The sequence below is a fragment of the Trachurus trachurus genome, assembly GCF_905171665.1.
Source record: "Trachurus trachurus genome assembly, chromosome: 16".
Taxonomy (NCBI): Eukaryota; Metazoa; Chordata; class Actinopteri; order Carangiformes; family Carangidae; genus Trachurus; species Trachurus trachurus.
In genome coordinates this window covers 29,557,373-29,578,549 of record NC_139902.1, presented here as the reverse complement: position 1 = coordinate 29,578,549, position 21,177 = coordinate 29,557,373, and the positions used below count along the sequence as shown (strand labels likewise).

At 40.2% G+C, this 21,177-nt stretch overlaps 1 protein-coding gene across 1 annotated transcript; it reads right to left on the bottom strand.

Annotated features, from left to right (window-relative positions):
- Positions 1 to 1,537: 1,537 nt before the first annotated feature.
- tlr18 (toll-like receptor 18) lies at positions 1,538 to 14,026 on the bottom strand (the record flags this gene model as incomplete). Its single annotated transcript, XM_083989461.1, has 4 exons — positions 1,538 to 1,999; positions 3,171 to 4,353; positions 4,668 to 5,662; positions 13,937 to 14,026. 4 exons carry the CDS (start codon positions 14,024 to 14,026, stop codon positions 1,538 to 1,540), a joined length of 2,730 nt encoding a protein of 909 aa, XP_083845587.1.
- Positions 14,027 to 21,177: the final 7,151 nt, after the last annotated feature.

Here is a 21,177-nt window from a genome sequence, read left to right as displayed (position 1 = left end):
TTACATTGGTTTACAACAATACCAGAAGCGCAGCAACAGTCACTCAAACTTGGAGCTAACTATAGCTAGTAAACACAAACAGCAACAAAGTCAGCTGGAAACTCATAAGCAGCACAGGTAAGGTCTACTGTATTTTCATGGTTTCCCTCCAAGGCCTTAATACCAGCAGATCACCACACAATCAAACACACGGCAAAAACTCAAAATCTTTCCAAGAATATTTGTCTTATTTCTTGTCAAAATGTCTCATTTCTATTCAAACTAATCTCTTTCCACTTAAAACAAGACTCGTCACCTAAAAATTAACTTGTTTTTAGATCATTTTCACTTGTTTTACTTGAAATAAGTAGAAAAATCTGCCGGTGAAAGCAAGTTTTTTGTGCTTGTAATAAGAAAGAAAAACTTGCTCCACTGTCAGATTTTTCTACTTATTTCAAGTGAAAATATGTTTGAAAAAAGTAAAAAAAAAAAAGTCTTAAAAACAAGCTACTTTTTAATGTGATGAGTCTTATTTTAGGTATAATGAGATTTGTTTTGACTAGAAATAAGACAAATATTCTTGGTAAGACATTTGAGTTTTTGCAGTAGTAGAACCATAACGTAAATGAAATCATGTAGTACTACCTCTGTACTCAAAAGCCAGCATCTATCAGTTCAAAGATCTACTTTGATTTGCAATGTCTCAAAAAGAAAAGAAAAAAAAAAACCTGTATGTGCTGGTATCATGTTGCCTGCATGCATGGCCTTTGACTCGGCTCTGAGACATCAGAGTTGGAACATCCATGATCTCATTCCCCCTTCGCAGGCCAAGAGTGTAACAGAGCACAGTCCACTCACAATGTGGAAGCTGTCACCACATTGTCCTGGCACCTAGCTTGTTATCCAGAGTGCCACATGGGAGATCTCATCTGAGCCGTTGAGTTTGTGGCCTTTCAGCGCCCGTCAGCCGGGCAGCCGCCCTCAGATGATTACATGACAGAATACCAAGGGCAGGTATAGGGATCATGTTATTATCTGTCATCATAATGAGATGTTGCCTTTTGCTCCCAGCTTGACATAACCCAAACACGTTCATGCCTTTACACTGCAAAAACTCAAAGTCTTTCCAAGAATATTTGTCTTATTTCTTGTCAAAATGTCTACTTTCTAGTCAAAACTAATCTCTTTCCACTAAAAATAAGACTCATCACCTAAAAATTAACTTGTTTTTAGATCATTTTCACTTGTTTCAAACTAATTTTCACTTGAAATAAGTAGAAAAATCTGCCAGTGAAAGCAAGTTTTTTGCGTTTGTAACAAGAAAGAAAAACTTGCTCCACTATCAGATTTTTCTACTTATTTCAAGTGAAAATCTGCTTGAAAGAAGTAAAAAGTGTCTAAAAACAAGCTGCTTTTTAATGTGATGAGTCTTATTTTAAGTATAATCAGATTGGTTTTGACTAGAAATAAGACAAATATTCTTGGTAAGATTTTGAGTTTTTGCAGTGTAGAGAAATATAAGCTATCTTACAATCTTCTTTTTTTTTTAACCATTTGGTTAGAGTGCCATCACAGGGATTTGTCTGTGATTTGACAGATCATCATTATTCCTATCGATCAGCTTCATTTCTGCTTCTCGGTTCACATTTTGTTTCTCTACCTCAGGCTCCAAGCCGTCGTCGGGGAGCTCAATCACAGACACGACGCCCACGGACGACGTCCTGCTCTTGGCGCTCAGAGTCCTCGTCTTGGTCGCCGTCGGTTTTCCCAGAACGCTCCTGAGCTGCTCCCAGAAAAACGCCTGCTGGTTGACCTGCTGGGGCCACTCCAGGTACGTCTTGGTGCTCAGCATCTTCTTCAGCTTGCAGTACTTGCTGGGCAGAGAGCTGGGATCGATGGGCTCCTTCACCACCAGGATGACGTCGCTGAAGGTCTTTCCCATCGCCCTCTGCTGAGCAAAGTACAGCTCGTAGTTGCACCATTCGCTGTTGACAAAGTGCCGGGAGAGAACAAATATCACCTGAGGATGGAAGAAGAAAAACATACTCAGATAAGAATGAAAGGAAATAAAAACACAGATAAATATTGGACTGTGATATTTCCCTTAAAGGGATAGTTCACCCAAAATTGAAATTTCACTCATTATCTACTCACCCTCATGTCGACTAAGGGCTGGGAGAAGTTTCAGAGTCCTCCGTGGCTTCTCTGAGTTACAAGACGGACATTACATGCGAGCAGCATGGAGGTATTTGGATGTTTTTTGGTGTGTCTTTTTGTTATGAAGACAGTTGGTATCCATTTGCAACCGTTATATGGACATGCACTGCTACGCCGAGACCCCCTGTAACTCAGAGAAGCCACGGAGGACTCTGAAACTTCTCCCAGCCCTTAGTCGACATGAGGGTGAGTAGATAATGAGTGAAATTTCAATTTTGGGTGAACTATCCCTTTAACATGAGATATGATGTTGGTATGAATTCTGAGGGTGATGCAAAGCAATCCTCAGCCTCAGCTGCTGTGGAAATAGTTTGGTACTGGTGATAGTGTTTATTATAAAATATGCAATTAATATACCCTATATATACAATATATTACTTCATAAAACTATACTTTATGCCATGTTTTATGACTAAGCTTCTTCCATAAAAATGATAAGTGTATGGTTGTGTAATCTTGCTTCTGGCCTGGACAGCTGTGTCCTGTCCAGGCTGGGCTTATAGGAAAAACAGAACCATTAAAGAGTCATTGGGGAGTTTTGGCAGTTTGTGCTGTTTGTGATGAAAGCTCTGTTCCTGATATGGAAAAGTTGCGTCCTCATGTGAACTCAAGGGGCATTTGCTTGTTGAACAACTTGAACTCATGACTTGATTATTGCCAGTTGAGATCTTTTCTATTTTAAGACAACTTGATCAGTCCAGTACCTAATGTTTCAGTAGGGACTTTCGTTAGGGGAAGTGCCACAGGGGGAGTCAATAAGGGCTTACACAACCAAACCACAAGCTAAACCCCATCATGTCCTATTTCTTGAGCATTTGTGCCATCAGATCAGCCAACATACTTCTGCAAAAGCTTTGTGCCCAAACTGATCGCCAGTTCGTCAATGGGTATTCAAGTCTTATGTTCAAATTAGTTGGAAATACATTTAGTAATGCTTTATTCTAGCATGTGCAAGACTAATTACACTTAAGTACCTTTCGGCTGCTCTCAATATTCTCAATGATATTATCAATGATCCACCGTCCTGGCATGAAGTCTCTCTCATGAATGCACAGACGGTAGGGGTTTTTATTCTTCTCCAAACAGGGCAGGAGCTGGTCCCTCACCCAGTCTGCATCCGAGTGACTGTAGGATATGAAGGCATGGTAGGTAAAAGTCTCTAATTCCCCTGCTGCCTTTTCCTTGTGGGCTCTGTATTTGGCTCTGATGATCTGATACGTTGCTTTGGTGTACCAGGGGAGGTCAAACATATAGCAGATCAGCATCAGTATCATGATCACCACTGCGGTGGTTGCAACGCAGATGACGATCACCAGTCTGATGTCGCACGCCACCTGACCGGGGAAGTATTTGGATATGGCCGTGTTGAGGAACGGCTCTGGGTGGTAGCACCTGTAGTTCCAAGGCCAGTCAGTGAGATTGACCTTTTCTCGTGAGATTGTGTCCTGGACAAAAGCATGAAGCTCACAAGTGCAATGGTAAGGATTGTTCCCGGCCCTCAGGCGAGACAGCAGAGGCATGTCCTGGAAGGATTCCTTACTAATTAGGCCAAACGAATTCCCATCCAAAGCCAGTGACTGCAGCGATGGACTCGCCCACTTAGACGGGATGAACTTGATTTTGTTTCCACTCAGCAGGAGCTCTTTCAGGTTGGTTGCTCTCTCGAAGTAGGTCATGTCCAGCTGGTCTAGGTCACAGTAGGACAGGTCCAAATAGTGCACTGTTGTGGGCAAACAGCTGAGGGCTTCGCTTACAAACTGGTTGTGGTGAGCGATAAGTTTATTGATATTTTTCTGCCAAACACAGCCCCGACTGTTTTCAGCAGATCCAAGTTTGTTGTTGCTGATGTCCAACACCTGCAGCCGCTGAAACTCCCTTGTCAGCGACGCCATGTCTCTTAAGCTCGTCAGATCGTTGTTGCTTGTGTTGAAGGTGTGAAGATTCGGCATGCTGCCCCTGTAATCACACCGCTGGTTGAAGATGTATTCATTCTTTAGTCGATTGTTGGAGACATCCAGAAACTTCACGCCTTCCATTTCAACCCAGGAATCACAAGGAACAGAGTTGAAATACACATACTGAATAGACAGTGCTTTGATTTTGTTGAACCAGGTGAAACGCCAGTCGAACCGCAGCACATCAGGATTGCTGATGTACCTACAAAGAACAAAGATTGTTAGTGGTTTGTATGTTCAAATGGAAAACAAATATTTAGTCCCAAAAGGATATTTTCGTCCCAAAAGGATCTTTTCGAACCTGTTCATTGTATGTGCATTTCCATATTTAACATGCTGAAAGACTGACATTTTAGGTTGCACTCAACAAACAAATCTAGAATTGATTGCAAAGCTGTCTGTAAACTGCATCATGAAATATAATGGTGTTGTCAAGTCTAGCAACATTTAGCCATGACATTCTGACATTCAACTGAACCATATTAACTATATTTCACATGATGCCATGATACTCACCAGAGATCCAGATTGTCTAGCACCAGGTCTGTGATGCTGGAACCTGCCCCACTGTCAATGAATGTGGGTGAACGGGCAAAGTCGATGTACTGAAATCTCAATTTTTTAACGGGGGCAACTTGCAAGTTTGTCAAAGCCATCCTTAGGAGATTCTCGTTGAACTTCCCTCTGTGAAAGATAAGCTGATGGGCTGTAACATCTTTTAAACTCTGGAAAATGTCCTGCTCCCCGTTGTAGTACGTGAACTCAAAGAGATTGCGGAACTGGATGGCAATGAATGTCTTGTTGGCGAGGTCACGTATCATGTGAAGGAGAGCATCTGGGCGCTGATCGATGGCCATGTCGAAGCCCATCTGCTTCGTCTGAATGACTTCTAAGCTTCCAGGCTCATAGTAGCTCAGATTGGAGGAGCACTTGATCGCAAAACCGGATAACCTGATGTTTTTCAGGGCCTGAAAATCTGCTTTTTTTAGACCCATCACCAGAGGGCCGCCCATCGACAGAATCTGCAATTTCACAAATTTAGAAAAGCTATCATCCAAAGTGGCATGTTTATAAAGGTTATTGGACATAAAGAGCTGTTTTAGATTCAGCAGCGGTGTCAGAGCCCCGACAGGAATCTCCTGCAGGGAGTTATTGAAGATGTCAAGATGCTCCAGCTGTGGGTTGTTTTTAAAAGCGTCATTGTCAATGTGCGAGATGTTGTTGTACGACAACAGAAGTTTGCGAAGCTGAGGGAGGCGGACAAAGTCGTCAGCAAGGACAGCTTGGAGTTTATTGTAGGACAGGTCTATGTCTTGAAGTGTGGGTGGAAACTGCCTCCAGGGGACGCTATTGAGCTGTCTGCCCAGGCAGTCTGCAGAGCGGCCGAGGTTGTGGATGCGACACGGTCCATCTCGGTGTTCGTGGTGGGGGGTGAAGATGGAGTCGGGGATGCGAGCACGCCAAGAAGGAGGCAACTGAAGTTTATCAGTGTAAAAATCATCATGGCAGATCTGTAAAGGAGAGAAAAATCAGGTTTACTTTCTATTGAAAGAATTACATCAACCTCAACATGTGACAGATGGTGTGCTGCCTCTTCTGGCATGCACATTTTCAACTGGTGGTGGCAGTGTTGTGGCAGCCAATATTGTTGTTGATCAGAGTGAAGAGCAGCAGAATAAAGAGACTATATAACTGTCAGTATGGTTACATATGTTGTTTATGCCGTGTTTATGTTAAAGTTGAACAACCATTAAACAACCATTTGTTCAAATTGCAATGATAACTTCTCATAGCCTGTCTATGGCGCTTTTCATTGTATGTTAGCATAATGCTAAAGGACCTTACCTATTTTCTGGTTGTAGCAGTTATGCTAGCTGTTTTGGAATTAACATTGTTTTAAGATGTGTAGTTTTAGATTGAATGTGTTTTATGATTGAAAATGTGTTACGTTTATCCATTTTCTTTCTGTGTATTTTAGTTTTACAGCAACTTCATCTGGAAAGAAACAAATAAACAGTTTAAACCAGAAACCTCAGAATGCATTGATAATTAGCGTTGTCCTGATAAAATTAATTTATGTTGGATGCTGATTTACTTCTTACTTAAAATGCAATAATTACTCTAAATAGCACTTTTACAGTACATATAAGTTAATAAGTAAGTAGCTTCTTCTTCTTTATCTGATACACATACACACAAGCACTAGTCAGTCTCTTTCATCTCTGTGCAGCTTCCTCAGCATGTTGCTGTTAAGAGATGGTGCAATATCTTGATCTGTGCTGTCACTGCATCAAAATGAAGCTACAGTCTGCAGAACGAGGAGGAGGATGTACAGTTTTTTAAATTGTTCAAATCCGTGTGGAGCAAAAACCGTGACACGCAGCAGAACACCCGAAATAAAGTGGCATCAAATTCCTGTAAGATGCACAAACTTTCTTGTAAATCGAAAAAGAGAAAAAAAAGAGGAAATTCAGTCAGATAGAAGCAAAAGGAAGCCAAAAAAAATGCAGATGTGACAAATCAACATGAGGAGGAAAAAGAGAAATCTTCCTCCCTCAGATCCTTTGATTATTTTTCCATAATTTCCTATTTCCTCATGGATTTGCCTTTGAAGAATAAACTGACCTTGTAAGAGACACAAGAGACATTGTGCTGCACACATCACTCTACACTCATTATGTGAACTCAGGCAGCAAATATACAGTGAAGAAGACATCAGACTCATCCGTATAAAACAGACATTTTCATTAGTCCCTCACCATACAGCAGAATTACACACTGCACACTTCACTACACTTACCCTCTTAAGACTAGTTTCCTGCTCAAGGCTGCAAACCCAGATTCTCTCCAATCCCTTCACTCTCAGCCTTTATTTATATTGCTGGTCCAAGGCCACACACTCACAAGACACTCACACAGAGGAGCAGTCAAGCTTTATAACCCCCATTAAACAAACACTGCTAGTTTTATCTAGTCCAGCGGTGACGTGACTTGAATAAACAGTTGTGTGTGTGCGGATGTGGGCACTAGAAATGCATTGTTTCCCTATTTATTTTTGAGTTATTAAAGGTCATTATGGAGGATTAGTGCGCAGCCTGTTAATCTGTGACCGCTTGGACAGCCACCAGAAAGTGTGTCATCCCTGTGAAGAGAGCGCGACAATGCAAGTTTGATGGCAGCAGAATGGCAGCTAATTACCAGCATCTGCACAATTACTGACATTGTTTGGAGGCTGGGGGTTTGAATTGAACTGATTGTTTTTAGTTTAGAGATTGCTGGATGTTAAAAGCCACATCTCCTCCTCCTCCTCCTCCTACATGAACAGGTGTTCATTTGATAAAATCACTCTTCTTGCCTCTCAGGTCGTCTAAGTGAGACGTATTTTTATAGATAAATATAGATATAGATAAATACAAGGCAGTATAGAAGACACTGTATTTCTTGGATAAACCTCCACTTCCTTCTCATATAACAGATAACATTGTTTGTGTCGTGCCACTGCTTCAACAGTCAACAGTGGACATCTGTTCCTGGAAATTGACACTAGATTAGAAGAACATCAATAATATTGACTTAGTGGAACTTCTCCAATGAAAGGTGCTGCCGTAAAATGATGTTATTCTATACAGACAAAGCTTCCGGGAGTCAATAGGATTTTGTCACGTTTTCTTTGTTTTGTTTCTTTTGTGGTGGTGGTTGGTGGTGGGGGTGGGGGGGTTACTGGCAATTTCAAAGTCCACGTCTTATCTCACAGTCTGGAAATAAAACATAATACCTCTGTAGGCGACCTGAACGTTTTTCCTTCAAGCACTGGAGTTACGTGGCTGAGACAGAGTTCAATACACAGTTCGAATAATGAAATATAATCAAAATTCATGCTATGTGGCAGTGAAAATCCTGCCTGTTGGTACCTTTTTTTTTATTATTGTACCAAGGTTTTATGGAGGTTAAAACATGAACATTTTTGCACTTAAATCTTAAGTCTCATGTCAGTGAAGTGTCCAACACAGACACCTATACACCATGCTGTAACAGATTAACTGTATTTGTGATATGGCTCAAATAAAATAGATGCAATTTGTGTCAAAGTATCAGCTGAGAGTTGTTTGTCCAGAGAGAAGGAATAAATAGTGCAATGTTGTTACACATAGAGCCACGAAGAAGGTAAAAAGAGAGGCAAAAAGATACGTAACCAAACCTTTACCATTTTATCAAGGGGTTTAATTTAATTTGATGAAAGTCTTTAATGAGTTTTGGAGGGTGGAGGCTGGGCTCAGTGAATGGCAGCGCTGTGATATGACACTAACACTAATTATAGATACATCAACACCTCCCATCATTCATCTGTGCTACTCTCGTGGTTTGAAAATATAGGCGGAAGGAAGCGAGCTGTGTGTTATACATGTGGGTGCTGCCATCAGCTCCTCAGAATCATAGTGAGAAACTGGTTCTTCCAGCTCAGTGGTTCTGGACCAGCAGGCTGTGGACTGCGAAGGTATTGGGAAAACAAATCTTTTGCTAAACAGCGAAAAAATAAATGATATGATAAGCCTATAAATCGTTAAGTATCCCAGTCTGCGAACAAAAAGATTACAGCCATGACAAAAAGAACTGAGCTTTAACATGTTTCTGCTGCATTTGTGTTGGTCTAGATGGAAATTGACGATAGAAATGTGATGGATGGATTAGATCCATCTGAAGAAGCTGTTCAGGTCGACTTCCAATTCCCTGGAAACTACTGCACCAATCACAAATGTTTTGTGGTTGTTGTAGTTTCTTTTTTAGGCATTTAAAACGGTACTACTGTATATACTGTGCTTGGATGAGACCGGTACTTGCATTCTGTAGCATGTAGTGACGTCGTTAAATTGGTCCATGGGAAAATGAACGTTTATGTTTCATTCTATAAACTACTGATAACAATTTCTCCCAAAAATTACAACTGGTCAAAATAACAAAAAAAGATGCAGTGTTTTCAGACCTCAAATAATGCAAAGAAAGAAAGTTGATATTCATTTTTGAATAACGGACCACTAATGTTTTAACTTAGGAAGAGTTCAGACATTAATATAAATGGAAATTTCAATTTTAAACCTGCAGCAGCAGTGATTGTTTACTGATTTACTGATGTATATGTTATAGTTCTAAGATTTTCTATTAAAATAAAGTGAAATTGCCATTTTTTGAGTTCTATTTTTATTTGGAAAAGTATCGAAATACATGTTGGTACCGGTATCAATACCAAATTCTGCAACATCAGCCAGTTAACTTCAATGCCAATGAGCATGTTAGCATGCTGCTACACTTTACTTGTTCAGTCATGATTGTAACAAATCATTACGACCACTTGGCCTCCGTTTTCTCACAGTGTCAGGTGTGGAGCAGCTGCCAACGCTTTTTACACAGTCAAGTGGATCATGAGTTGCAAAGGAAGCTTTTTTTTATTTGCTATGGGGCTCCTTTAAGGCTTTAAACTTGACTGACAGTTAAAGACCTAACAGCTGGGACTGACAGACGTTTGGGCTGTAGTCACGATCAAACCATATTAGTTTTTGTCACAAGCATAACAAAACATCTTGATGTGAAGTAGAAAAAAAAATAACAACCAAAACATACACAGGGAAAATAAGGTCACGCACATGTCTCGGTTTGACATTAACTTGCCCGGTGGGAATTTCAGTGTCAGGATCAGTTTAGTCATTTATGTGCTGTTTACACACGTGAAAACCTTCGTGCTCGGCGGTGAGCAGACTTATCTGTGAAAGGAATGTAACACAAATATGCTGCCGAGGCTGCAGGCTGTTTCATCTCACTCTGTTATGTTTTTTCCCGGACATTCAGAGGTGAGGCGGAGCTGCAGAGTCAACACACGTTTAGGTTTTTTACAGGTTTCACCTCCACACATGCGGGTCATTGTGTGTACATACAAAAACATATGGCCTATTTCCCGGTCAATGTTTCACTCCCACGTGCAGGTCGGCTCGCTGCCAGGTTCACAGGGTACGAGCCGTAGACAAGACAACGGGGAAATGCCCGACGAGCAGGTAAACACCTATTATCAGCCAACGCTTCTCATCAGATCTATAAATGAACAACTTCCTAATAACACGTCTTAAGAACCAGCTGAACCAGTGATGCAAGAAAAATAATGCAGATCACTGCTGTGGTGGAGGGAAGCGCTCGAGTCCTCCACAAATATAGTATTTTCTCCCACAGATCTGAAGGTTGATGTAGGAAAAACATAGTCTACTTAAAGGGTAAGTACCATTTTTTACAATCTGGACTTTACTTCCATAAAATACGATCATTTACTCACCCAGATAACTTTGGTGTCATTACGAGTCTTTCTGACGATATTTAGATCCAGCCGAGAGCCGCGTATATCAATATAGTGGGAGTGATCAGGGCACCAAAAGGCAGCCTCTAATTAACACATTATCTGCCGCGAAACTCGTTCATTTCAATAATATTTAGTTATGATAGGCTAGTGCTATTCCCCTCTGAGTCCGGGGTTAGCTGTTATCAACATCCGGGGTCTGTAGGTTGACCTACTGACCTCTGACCTGGATGATGTCATCTCTGAGCGCCGCGCGGCTCATTCTGATAATAATCATTCCGCTTCGGCATTCGGGTCCATTTTTAGCGCAACTAGCCGGAGCTTTAGTGAGTCCAGGTTGAGGAGAGGAAGCCTGTGGAAGCTGAACTTCATCCAGCTGCTCATTTTGTTCTGACAAGTCGGAAACACGCAAAAACAAACCATAGTATTAGCAGTAGCAACTTTCAGGTAAACGAGCTGCGCTGCGCTCAGAGATGACATCATCCAGGTCAGAGGTCAGTAGGTCAACCTACAGACCCCGGATGTTGATAACAGCTAACCCCGGACTCAGAGGGGAATAGCACTAGCTTATCATAACAAAATATTGGTGAAATGAACGAGTTTCGTGGCAGATAATGTGTTATTTAGAGGCTGGAACGACTTGTAATGACACCAAAGTTATCTGGGTGAGTAAATGGTCGTATTTTATGCTAGAAATAAGGTCCAAATTGTAAAAAATGGCAATTCCCCTTTAAATCTCTCCAACCAAAATCATCACCAAGCCAGAACCTGGAGCAAAACAGAGATCTGAGTTGGGGATAAAGCATAAATCCTTTTAGAAATGGGACTTCGACCACTCACGTGATTGGGACATTGAAAAAAACCCTCAAAAAAACAAGTTCAGCTGCAGCGTATAGGGTACACAGCAGCAATGAGATACAAAAACAGACACACAACAAAGCTAAAGCGCCTGTAATGCCCCCATAACAACCCCAAAGCTTCTCCAGCTTTAGTTGTCCGTTGTCAGCTTCAGCCACAGTTTGTCCACCATAAATATAAAATGTATAACCTTTGGGTACAAACCCAGAACCTGCCTGAGGGACTACAGCTCCTATACTGAGCCTGGGAAAACCTCAGGATCCCCAAGGAGGAGCTGGAAAGCATTTGTTGGTGAAGGGGAGGGGGCATCTGGAAAACCATATGAAAGTCAAAGGCTCATGTCTCCACTGGATTGGGAGTCATAGCAACTGGCAACACTTTGAACCAACACTGCTCAGAAATTTTAAGATACACAGAAACATCTCCCCACACTAGGAATGTATTATAGGTAACACAACAGGTCACAGAGGAGCTGATGTGCACACAAACCAAAACTCAACAACAACACATTTCTGCAGACCTGAGCATCATGTGAGCTCTCTAGCTGATTCAGCTTCCGTCAGGAGACAAGAGATGAAAACAAACATACGACAGTGAACTAAAACAGAAAGCAACTCCTATGGGAAGCGCTCGAGTCCTCACAAATATATTTTCTCCCACAGATCTGAAGGTTGATGTGGGAAAAACATACTTAAAGGGTAATTACCGTTTTTTACAATCTGGACCTTATTTCCATAAAATACGATCACTTACTCACCCAGATAACTTTGGTGTCATTACAAGTCTTTCTGACGATATTTAGATCCAGCCGAGAGCGGCGTATATCAATATAGTGGGAGTGATCAGGGCACCAAAATACAGCCTCTAAATAACACGTTATCTGCCGCGAAATTCGTTCATTTCACCAATATTGATATACAACACATTTGCAGACCTGAGCATCATGTGAGCTCTCTAGCTGATTCAGTTTCCATCAGGAGACAAGAGATGAAAACAAACATACGACAGTGAACTAAAACAGAAAGCAACTCCTGTGCACACTCATGCACATGCAAACTACATAATTCCAGCTTTATGATGATGATGATAATAATAATAATAATGCTTCAAACACACTGAGCTTTAAGTGCGCCATGGAGATGACTGGTAAAGGTGATGAAGCTGAAGTGCAGCTGAAGCTGAAAAAGGACAAAGTTGACGATTGTTGAGTTAAGTGTGAGTAAAAGAGCCCTTCACGTGTGCACTAGTGCTCTCCAACACCTGGAAACACAACTTTAATGTATAAAAATTGGCAGAGTTTCAAAAAGCGAACACATTAACTACTGTCTGTGAGCTCATCATTAAATTTACATCAGTTGACAGCAGTGGAGAACAACCGTCTGCTTTTGCCTGTTCTATCAGTGTCGTCAATTTTCCAATTTCCAATACCGAGTCACTGTAGCATCCAGGCTGCTCTGAGGTTTAGGGTGACTACTGTAAACCCAAACTGTTTTCTCATAAAAGCAGCAACGGTGAAGCTCTTAAGAAGACTGGTGTAAACAGCTGTGATGCTAACGGGGGCAAGGTAGCGTTAACAAATCTCATGAAAAGCTACTTTCAGAAGAAGCTCCTCTCGTTAAAGTGAAACCAGATGAGCTGGTGTGGAGCTGAACTTTGTCGTTGTGGAAATGTCCTTTAGTTTGTGAGAGAGAAAATCCTAAGTCCAGCAAAAAGAGGTTTCACTGAGGTGGACTATGCACACTGAGATAAGGTTATATCAGGATACATAGGCTGGGATGCATTTGACGCTTATGACGTGAGGAAATTGAAGTGTCTTCCAAAATACTCAGCAATTTTGCACAGTGGAAAACAAACAAAAATATTTGTATGTTTTGTAATGTGAAGGGAAACAATGCAAGTAAGAATTTAATGGTTTTTAACATCTACAGTATGTATATGATAATAAACATCTTGATCTTGATCTTATTATAAGATTAACGTATGTGTAGAAACAGGAAGAAAGAGCGTTTGCCTTTAAAACCGAAGATTCGTCGTGGTTTTCACACCTTTGTATGATGACATTTGTGTTGTGGTTTCGTATATGGAAACAACTGCTTACATTATTATGACAAAATAACAGGAACAAAGATGGACACCTGTTATTGCCCATCACACAGCGCAAGTGCAACTTGCACTTTCTACAAAGTTCACCCAAAGGTCATAAACACAAGATCTTCGAAGTTCATCTGAGTGTCATGAACATAAAACTTTCCACTACACTTAAATATTTCCATTGTCTTATAATCTAAAAAGACAAAAAACTAAAACATGTACAATTGTAAATACTTTGCATCTGCTGTGAAGTATTGGATTTTGGATCATCTCAGTAGCCCATGTGGGACGATCTCTCCAGAACTTTGGTTAAAATATAGAGGTGACGTCAAGTCAAAGCAATGTCCATGTCGTCCTCTGAGCTCTATACTGTGTGTTGGTACATTAGGTCGTCACAGAAACAATAAATGGCTCTGTCATTGATTAAACCCTGATATCTCTCCGTCTATTATGCGTCATCCATTGAGCTCCGAGCTCTATCACTGTGTCTGATATTTACCCAGCGGTCAATAGTTGTTGGCAAACACCTCTTACATTGACAGGTATTGGCAGCACTGGCCTTGTGCGACACATTAATCTGGTAGTACATGCTATTTTTGTTGTTATTCTTTGTTACTTCAGTGACGCTTCATGTTGATACATTATGTACAAACACATGTGGTCTTGTGCTCCAGCTGTGAACACTCTGCTCTCAGGTCGACACCGATACTGGCCCGTGTTAATGTGCTGGTGTTAAGTGTTTTCTGTTTCTTTTTCCACAGGACTGACTGATGCCTTTTACAGGCAAAGAGCTGTGCTGTGTTTATAGGAAATAGTTTAGCCAAAAACATTTTGACACCCTGAGTCATGTCTCATGGTTTTTAACCACGCAAATAGACGTGTTTATCCAGGCGAAAGGTCACTCGTATTACACTTTTCCTGTGTTTTGAATTTGAATTGTGGATCCACTTTTCGTTCTCTGTGTTTTTAACATGTAGAAAGACAAATAAAGAATCTGAATCTGAGTCTGAAATACATAAATAAACCATGTTTCTCTCTGGAATTAGTTAGCCAATCAATCTTTTCATTGGTTTGTCTGTGTCAGAGTGACAAAATATACCAGAGACATTCAGAGAAACCAAGTCCTGCAAGGGGTCCAGGTGGGCAGGGCTTGATAACTGCTTTGTTGTGACATCACAAAGTCATAGGAAGTCTTGACAGCTCGCATTAAGGCTCCGTTTCTCAATGCTTTCATGGAGAACTTTTGAACCTAGACCTGCTCGATTTTTTAAAGCAACATGAAATCTACTTTTGCACAATCTGGAGGGCCTTAAAATCAAGATCAAAGTGTTGTTTTAAAAGGACAACGAGGAGTTTTGGAAAGCGAAGTGTTTTCACACTACATTTCCCATGAGCCTCCGCGCGCACGGTGAAATTCTTGGACCAATGCGAGACGGACGAAAGCGAAAACATTTGCCAAGAATGTTTTCATTAATCAAGAGTGAAAGTCGGAGGTTGGAAGATGATCAGATACCGTCGTAGTTCCGACCATAAACGGCGATCCGGCGGAGTCATCCCCATGACCCGCCGGGCAGCGTCCGCAAAACCGAAAAACGAAATGCTGGGAAAGCCGACCACTAAATAATAATATAAAGTAAAATAAGACAAAACGATATATTTATCGAAAATGGAGCCATGACAACATAACAAGTGTGGATAACGTAGATTCATCCACATTAATATGAGACTCTTTTATAACCAAATACAAACTCCTCATTGTTCCTTTAAGTTATAAATGTGTTTATATAAAAATTTCTACCCGTGGTTACAAAAGTGAAAGCAGAGAGTTACAAATGACAAACACAGACTTCCTGAATGTGCTGACAAAACACTTTTCCCATCTGCATCCTCCCACTGACCCAAATCAAAGCAACATGATAAGTGAGAAGAAGAAGGAATAATAAGAAGTCTGCTTGTGATTTGCTACTAGTCGCCTCCATTTAGTGAGGCAGAATGTCCCTTTAACCCGCTGCTTTATGGACTTGACAAGGTGAAAACGGCTCTAATGGCTTGTTCTGGCGTCGGGCAATAGATCTCTCTCTGTACGGATATCTGACGCGTGACTGATAACGCCGCTATCTTCAAATTCTGTGTCCGTTCTAGTTTCGGGGCTCTTTGTATCACACATGCTCGCTCACTGATACGGCTCATTACAGACCAGAGCCGTTGTTAATGTTTTTAGTTCCACCGGGGGCCTTTTTCCTTTTCCTGCTGTGACAAGTCAAGAGAAAGGTTTATTATCTGACTGGGACACACAGAGTGATTCTTAGTTTGTCTTCAGCTGAATGTCTTTGTTATAGTGGCATCCAATAAAGGAAGCTTTAGTGTTAGTAGGAAACAAGCCTTCCTGCACATAGCCTGAGGAAACACTTTTAATACTAAACATTAACTACAAGACTAGATTATTAACAAGACTCGGTTGGTGGGTGAGGCCAGGGCCGTTGCTAGGAATTCTGGGCCCCCTTAAAGAATACTAAAGTGGGCCCCTCCCCCTAACTTTTCCAGTTTTTTTTCTTAGACTACGTATGTATTATCATTTTTTATTTAGCCTACTTTGTTTTGATGTTAATGTAGCACTACACTGCAAAAACTCAAGTATCTTACCAAGAATATTTGTCTTATTTCTAGTCAAAATGTAATTTCTAGTCAAAACAAATCTCATTATACTTAAAGTAAGACACGTCATATTAGAAGTAGCTTGTTTTTAGACACTTTTTTACTCCTTTCAAGCATATTTTCACTTGGAATAAGTAGAAAAAATCTGATAGTGCAACAAGTTTTTCTTCCTTATTACAAGCACAAAAAACATGCTTTCACTGGCAGATTTTTCTACTTATTTCAAGTGAAAATTTGTTTGAAACAAGTGAAAATGATCTAAAAAACAAGTTAATTTTTAGGTTATGAGTCTTATTTTAAGTGGAAAGAGATTAGCTTTGACTAGAAATGAGACATTTGGACAAGAAATAAGACAAAAATTCTTGGAAAGATGTTTTTACAGTGTAGGCGAGTATTAGTCAGGGTCTTATGCAGAATAAATCAGTCATACAAAGATTAGACTACTGGGGTTTTTTATGGGCCCCACTGGGCGCTGGGCCCCTAGAATTATCATCACCTTTCTCCCCTATACAACGGCCCTGGGTGAGGCTTACACTGATTTTCCCAAATGAAGACAAATAAACCCACACTATGTAGAATGAATGAGAAGGTTTTTTTTCAGTCGAGCTCCACTGGGAGTGTCTCACTTCTGCAGAAGCTGCAAGATACAGAAAGGGAAAGTTGAAAAGATGCGTTTGGGGAGTTCCTTTAAAGGCTCCTTTAAAACAACTGATGTGAATTGAAGCTGTAAAAGGGCCGAGATGAATAACACAGTGGCAAAAAAGAAAGAAAAAATTTGTGAGAAAAAGATCTAAAGAGGGCGAAACAAACAGCGGGGATCCAGCGACCAAACTCCTGCAGCTTGTAACTGTTTCAAAATGGCCGACATCAGCTGCACAGAAATGAGCTGATTCACCACGGGAGTTCCGACAAGTGAAGTCAGCCGAGGAGACCGTCGTCAACAAATCCCATAAAAAGGACCAGAACCGGCTCTGATTGGCTCGCACTAATCAGTTTTACCAGCGGACACAAAAGTCTAAAGCATGACTCAGCAGCGCCCAGAGCACAGAGGGTGTCATCCAAAATAAAATAAAAAAAAACAAACAAACCATGAGTCGTGTTAATTGCAAAGAAGAAATGTCGGCTGCCACCCACTGCTGTGTGTTGCTTTGTGATTTAAATAGCGCAAGTTATTGCACAACGAGGACGTCGTGTGACACAGAGGAGCCGGAGCTGCACCAGAGCTTTGGATTACACACACACGACGGGAGGATTGTTCAGTCTCAGTCTCAGTCTCAGTCTCAGTTGGTGGACGTGGATCAGTGTGAGACTCTGGAGGACGACTGGAAAAGTTTGTTGAGACACTTCTTCTGCAGAATGACACAGAACTGCCGACGTCATCGTATCATCTGGTCCTGGTGGTTTTTCACTCACTTATTGTTAAAGTGCACTTCAGATATGAATTTGATTGAATTTGATTTAATCTCAGTCTCTTTTATATCTTACAAGTGACAAATTCATTTTTAAAAAACGTCCTGAGGCTCTTTTAACTAATGACCGGCTGGAGAAGGAGAATTCAAAGACACATTTAATTTAATATCAAGATGTTGCTGTTCCTTACAATGTGGTTGATAGAAAATTGATTTATCTTCTTGTGTGTTCGTTCTCATATTATGTCATGTTTTTTTTTCCCCCATTGTTTTATTTTTTTTTATTATTCATCATTATTACTATTCTTTATGTAATAATTGGTGAAGATTGTGTGATTATGAAAAGATTGAAAAATTGAAAATTTTGTGTAGTAGCAACGGAAATAACCAGGATCAATACAATGTTTGTTGTTTTTTTTGTTTTTGTTTTTAATTTCTTTAGTAAATGAATGTATGTACAGTATTAATTGTAAAAGGGAGTAGCATTGTAAAAACTGGGCTATATATGTAGACATATAGGTAGACATTCTTACTGTTAATTCTGTGGCTGATGTTTAAAAATAAAGTGACGTTAGCCGAAACTGAAGGGAACATATTTGATTGCATAGGTATTTTGGCACAAACATAATACTAACAGAAGTTTTGACCTGCTGATTTTGTTCATTTTTACTTTAATTCTATTTAAAAAATATATATATATATATATATATATTTAGGCTACTTACTGCTGTTGTACTTGTCTCTCATGTTATTTAATCCAGGACAGGTAGCCTAATATGTAGATAAAATAACTATTTATCGCACTCTCCTTTCCCTTCTTTTCATTATAAAAGCACATACATGCACACTCTCGGTGCTGTTTTCTTTGATGTGTGTCAGGAGGATTGCTCCGCTGTTTTTACTAAAAAACAACACATTTTTGGCCTTCAGATTGATGATGAATCCCCCCCCCCCCCCCCCCCCCGTATCAGTTTGACAACACAACAGATTCAAACTGCAAATCAATCAGTCAATCAGTCTCATTTTTGTATCAAGAGACAAAACAACAAAACAACAAATCTGAAACAGACAGAAGAGAAATAAATAAATAAAAAAGAAACTTATTTCCACTCACCCTGGTTTTCTTTTCTCCGGTTTAACCTGAGCTGTGTGAGACACGTTCAGTCTGAAGTGACTCAACTCTGGATGAAATATCCTGAGGCAACCCACTATCAGCTCTGACTCTCTCTCTCTCTCTGTCTCTCTGTGTGTGTCTGCCTCGTTCACCCCCTCACTCTCTCTCGCTCAGGAATGTGGAAAGTGTCAGTGGAAGATTACAAACTCTGACCCAAAACATTTTTTCTTCCACAGCTGCTCAACATGTCGTTTAAATCTGACCTCATTGACATTGCTGATAAACATCTTCCAGTTATCAAGTACTAGAGGAGAATATTTTAGATGTTTTCCCCCCCTGATAGTATTGAGGCAATTTCACCTCCCCCTGCAAATAGATTACATTTTACTTATCCAGGTTTTGAGATAAAGAAAAGAAAAATGCAGGAATGAACAGGATTTAATATGTGTTGCAGGAAATATAAACAGCAGATATTAGGAAAAAAATATATATCTTTTTTTTTAAATGGGGTTTAAAGAGGAACTAGGTAAGTCTGATTGCTTTTCCTCTGCTTTGCTAACCCTCCTCCGGGCCATGTGCCGTTGTTTACAACAAGGCCGGCGAGAAATGAATCAACAGAGTGGGAGATAACGATATATATCATATACGATGTTACAATGTGTATATTTGTGTACTCTTATCTGTCATAAACAAGAGATTACGGGTTACAGGGTGCATTTGTTTCGCGGTGCTGCAGAGATAAGAGCTGCGGGACACCAGGGCGGCGACCCCCGATCCTGCAAAGTTGGTTTTCTCTCTTGTAACAATTTAACATTTGTTAAACCATCACAATGACTCCAAAGCTGTTTAACTAAGGTAAAGATGTACAGTAGCATAGTTAAGCTACAAATCCTGTATAGCTCCTCTATAAGGAGTTGGAGTTGGTCTTACAGGAATCTCTTTGTAACCGGTTACACATACAAGAAGTACAAGGTGAGCTATTGATTCATACCTGTGATGCAACGACTGAAAAATTTAATCAAGTGCTCAGAGGTCTGAGAGCAGCTCTGCCAAAAAGCTGTTCTGGGCAGAGCTGTGTTAGGTTCGGTGTCAAGTTGGAATTTGATTTATTTCCTCACCTGTCTGTTTTAGGGGGAAATATTGACTTAAATTGACTTTGTTCATCTCTATATATTGAACCTGTGATAGACTAGTAACCCTCCCCTCCCTATGTCATGGGAGAGGCTCTAGTGCATTTTTGGTGCAAAACTCTTGAACACCTGTATAACAGTGGGATTTTTAGTTGTATACAATATGTGTATCAGTAAATTTGACCTTTTTTTCCCCCCACAAACACAACACAATGGTTACACCATCATAAATTCATAATTACGGGTGCACAATCCTATTTTACAAGTCACAGAAACTGTTGCAAAATTGTTGTAGTATATTTGGTGCAAAACACATTCACTCACCCGTATAAACAATGAGAAGTTGTGGAGAAAATCTGAACTTGTGCAATAAGAGGTACACATCTGTAAAATCATTTCTCAAAAATTATTTGTTTTCAACACAAATCAATAACTACAACTGCTTGAATCTGCCGCTGCAAGTCACAGATGATTTTTATTACCACAAGATGTTTGGTGCAAAACCATTTAAAACAATGTCAGAGTACATTTTATAGTTAGCATTAGCTCATACAAGACAGAGGTGGTGATTGTGATGGGAAGAAGAAGGAGTGGTGGATGGAGTTGGACAGCATCAACATGATTGACTGAGATTGTGACAAAATCTGACTGGTTTTTCTGAAGTTAGGTGAAAAATTGTGAATGAGAGGTGTGGAGATCATCATCCTCATGGTCTCATTCTATTGCCTATATATTCCCAGACTATTCTAACATATATTTTATTTAAATTATTGTTCTTTATTTTCTATCTTTCTCTTTTCTCTGGAGGTGTATATTTGTTCAGAATTATGTTTTTCTTCTTGTTGGCATTTGTTTGTGCAACCTTTATCTAATTGCATATGCATCATTAGTTAATGACATATGGACAGAGTTGAATATTAATTTAGCGTTTAGTTGTTGTTTTGTTTTTGCTCTTAATATACTATTTCTGTTGTACCATATGAAACAGCATGCAGGCCTTTTTTGTGTGTGTGTTTTCCTCTTTTCTTCCAGAGGTGAAGATGAGGTCGTATTTTTAACACAGTAGCTACAAAAACTTTACATTTCAGCCACGTCGTCTCTGTTTAAGTCTCGTTGTGACATCTGGAGATAATTGCAGAAGGAAACGGTTTCATTTACTTTCTGGGAATTGGTTTTAAAATCTGTTCCTGTGTCTGTGTCTGTGTCTGTGCCAACACAACCACTGAGAAGATTGACATGTGAACTTCCTCTCTGGTTGTGTGTGTGTGTGTCTCTCTTTCTCTCTCTGTATGTGTGTGTACAAAAAAGAGGGTCCTTGTTTTCCTCTGTGTGTGTGTGAGTTCCTGATAACTGCAGAAGAAGAATGGGGGCGACAAATTAATTGCAAAGGAGGATTTGGCTCCGTGTGCCCCTGTGAATGTGTGTGTGGAAA